Genomic DNA, 3,529 nt, shown 5'->3' on the forward strand with positions numbered 1-3,529 from the left:
GTAAACAACATAGCTCATATATTATCGTCTACTACCTATACATTTTGCTCTCCCAAAAACCGCATTCTCTTCAGCACTTTACTTTCGTTTGCTTAGCGGGAGCCTTACATTGGACACGTTTACTGCATAAGTTATCATGTTTGCTATTGTTACTTGGAATCCAGCAAGTTCCGTGATCTCAGTTGCCGTTGCTTACTTAGCACATGGCTTATTCTCAGTTTCTTTACATGCACTTTGACTCATCTTCTTAATGAGAGACAACAATCAAAAGCAATTTTATGTTAAAGGTATTCATCAGACATCGAATTTCTTTATATTTTGGTCTTTGATGACAATAACATGAGAAAAGCTACCTATAACCCTTCAAGTAGGTACATGCAGGGTACTTTTGTCGTACGGTAGCCTAGTTTAATGCTAATTTAAGGCAGTTTTCAGTCTAAAATATTGGTGTTCAACCTAAAAAGTTATACAAATTTATAATTTTTTGATTGCAACCAAAAATTTAAATTATGGGGTTTAGGATTTACAAACAAAAAAGTTGTATAAATTTATAACATTTTCAATTTCCTTAAAATGTCATTATGTCCAACCTAAAAAGTTAACAAGTTGTATTTTAAAATTTTCGGTAAAGATATGTAGTGGAAAATACGTTTTTTTGGAAGATGCTCCCACATGGGTACACATTTACTAGAATAGTGCAATTTTCATCAATAACGTTATTTAAGTATCATTTTGATATTGTAGACGTTTAATAGAGGTAACTACTCGAATTTAATTAATAGGGATTTCTCAGTGATTAAGGCAGATACCAATTATCAAATCACATAAAATCTCACCATCATAAATTTTCAAACGCAATTTCAGCATATACCTACTACCAAATCACATAACTCCAAAAAACGAAATTATGATAAGTTTCAGTTCAAGGAACTAAAACAACTACTTTTAATAACTGGGAAAAGAAAACAAACACTGTAAAACCCTGACCCGATCATCAAAATCAATCAATCTTCGTCCGGATCAACCCCTTCAAACGCCCATTCATATTGTGCCCTCATCTCCGCCTCTTCCTCCGGCGTATAGTCATTCTCAATTCCGAAAAGCTTCCTCACATACTCCACGCTCTTATTTTTAATCCTGTCAGCAATGCCTTGGTTTATCATATCAAGCATATCCTTGACATCGAGATAATGAGTGGCCAACGCCAACTCGATCAACGACTCATTGTCAAGGGGATCGACCAACTCATCATCGTAGGCCTTGGCTTCATCCGCCACCAACGAAGAGTGGTCTCGGGAGCGAAGTCCTAGATGGAATTTGCAGTACTTGATAATGGTGGAGAGACACTTGGAGGAGACATTGGGGAGCGGAATGGGTTCAATGGAGGCGTCAAGATTATCGTCGAAGAAAGTCTTGATGGTGCCGAACTCCATGGCTACAGCTTCATCGACTTCAAACTCTTGATTATCGGAGGATCGGAGGGTTATTTTGATGGTGTTGGCAGCCATTGTGGGGATGGAGACAAAAGGGGAGAATTAGGGCAACGGGTTTTGACGTGTATTTGAAGGAGCCTTTTTTTTATAGAGAGAATTTTTGGTTGAGGAAGCGGAGACTGTGTTATATATAGTGTGGCCCTGGCCATTGTCTTAACTGTTAAGAAATAATAAATGGCTAAACAATATTGGTGGTCACTTGTATTTTATTTTTTATTTTGATTACTTAATTTTTTAAAATTATATTATAGCCACTTTAATTGTTATTTTTTTTAAAAGACCTAGTTTTGACTAAACTCTTTCACATGTACATACTATGTAACACCCTCGACCAGTACCCGACCCATATACGAATCCGAAATGTCACATTGACTTTTCAAACGTTTTGATTCTTTTAAAATATGACTAAAACTTAACAATGAAAGCAAAACTTAGAACATCTATGATTTACACATTTTTAGTATATGCCAACAATTTGCAAATAATCAATTCACCTACTATTTAATTCACTCTGGGTTGATATCCTTCAGAGATATGATGTCCTACCCTTGTCTATTCTGCTGACGTTTCTGAACCTACGTGTAAAAACAATCACACGCTAAGTCTTTGACTTAGTGAGACATTTATGAGTATAATAAAACATTTAAAAATACTTGCTTATACATTTCATTGAAAAATACATAATAAGAAAATTAATTTACTTTTCATATCACTAACATATATACTTTTAGACACTGTTCAATTTATAATCAATTTACATTTCATATAACTACATATACACTTTTTAATTCATATCAATTTGTTTAATTTATATCCATTTATTTAATTAGCCCACCGTATATTATTGAGAACTCAATTTATCTGAGTACATTGAGGTTGTGCACTATAATGCAGTCACCATTGCTCATATAATTTACACCGAAGTGCCACGTATAATATGCACCGAAGTGCCACATAGATTTGTCCCGAAGGTCCGCGTAGAATTTGTCCCGAAGGATCACGTAGAATTTGTCCCGAAGGACCGCGTAGAACCCTCGATTCTTGGCATGCCAATTATACCCCTAATTCTCATAAAATATACTTTAGGCTTATTCCATATAATTATTTCACATTTATTATTCAAGTATGTTTTATTCACATAGACTACGATCACTAGCACATATAAACATATATATTTTCACGTAGCATTATCCAAGTTTATCATTTATTCATATAGAACTTATTCTCATAATATTTTATTTCACATAGTATTTATTCAACATTCTCATGTAATCACATATATAATATACTCATAGTTCATAAATACGAATATATTAACTATTTGAAAAATATTATAACATAACATAAATCAAATCATTTTCATTATTAAGCTTTTAAGATTGGCTCCTCACAAGCCAAATTATTCAAAATTTATTTACAAAAACATGATAAAAGTATTTCATAATAAAATTCAAAAAAAAATTCAAAACATTCGAGGTATCATGAGTCTTCCTCCTATTATATATAAAACTATAAAAAAATGCACTCACTTTTACCTCACTTAAGTCCTTAAGCAAAGTTTCTTTTCACTTTCACTAAATCTCTTACTACATCGTGCCGTCCGGTACTTATACTTGATTGAAATCTATATATGAACATAACCAAAATTAGCATTTTCATATACTAAAGGAAACACCAAATTCTCATTTTCAAGCTGAACAGTGTCGGTACTCTATACCTAGTACCGATACTTCCCTTCTATGGTATCGATACCCACTTTAGTATCGATACCCTTTTTGCATTCGGGAATTCCTTTTCAATTATAGTATCGATGCCCTACTATTGATATCGATACCCTAGTATCGATACTACATGTAACACCCCCAACCCGTACCCGACCCGGATACGAGTCCGAGGTGTCACATTGACTTTTCAAACTTTGACTCTTGACAAAATTCAAAGAAAATTTAAAACTTTCATTAAAGTAAAAGCAATTTAGTTACATAATTTGACCACCATAACCAAAATCGATCAGAGCATATTTAACTCAATCAATT

The 3,529-nt window shown here is 33.5% G+C and overlaps 1 protein-coding gene across 1 annotated transcript; it reads right to left on the reverse strand.

The window, feature by feature from the left end:
* Positions 1 to 955: 955 nt before the first annotated feature.
* On the reverse strand, positions 956 to 1,562 carry LOC120133769 (SKP1-like protein 14). The gene has a single exon (XM_039150285.1). The coding sequence runs from the start codon at positions 1,506 to 1,508 to the stop codon at positions 1,005 to 1,007; it is 504 nt and encodes a 167-aa protein (XP_039006216.1). The 5' UTR covers positions 1,509 to 1,562; the 3' UTR covers positions 956 to 1,004.
* Between the last annotated feature and the right edge of the window lie 1,967 nt (positions 1,563 to 3,529).

Source organism: Hibiscus syriacus, unplaced genomic scaffold (assembly GCF_006381635.1).
Source record: "Hibiscus syriacus cultivar Baekdansim isolate YM2019G1 unplaced genomic scaffold, ASM638163v2 tig00110596_pilon, whole genome shotgun sequence".
NCBI lineage: Eukaryota > Viridiplantae > Streptophyta > Magnoliopsida > Malvales > Malvaceae > Hibiscus > Hibiscus syriacus.

Bases quoted from the DNA above. Each gene is read 5' to 3' on its own strand.
- LOC120133769 (XM_039150285.1), bottom strand. From the start codon at position 1,508: ATGGCTGCCAACACCATCAAAATAACCCTCCGATCCTCCGATAATCAA.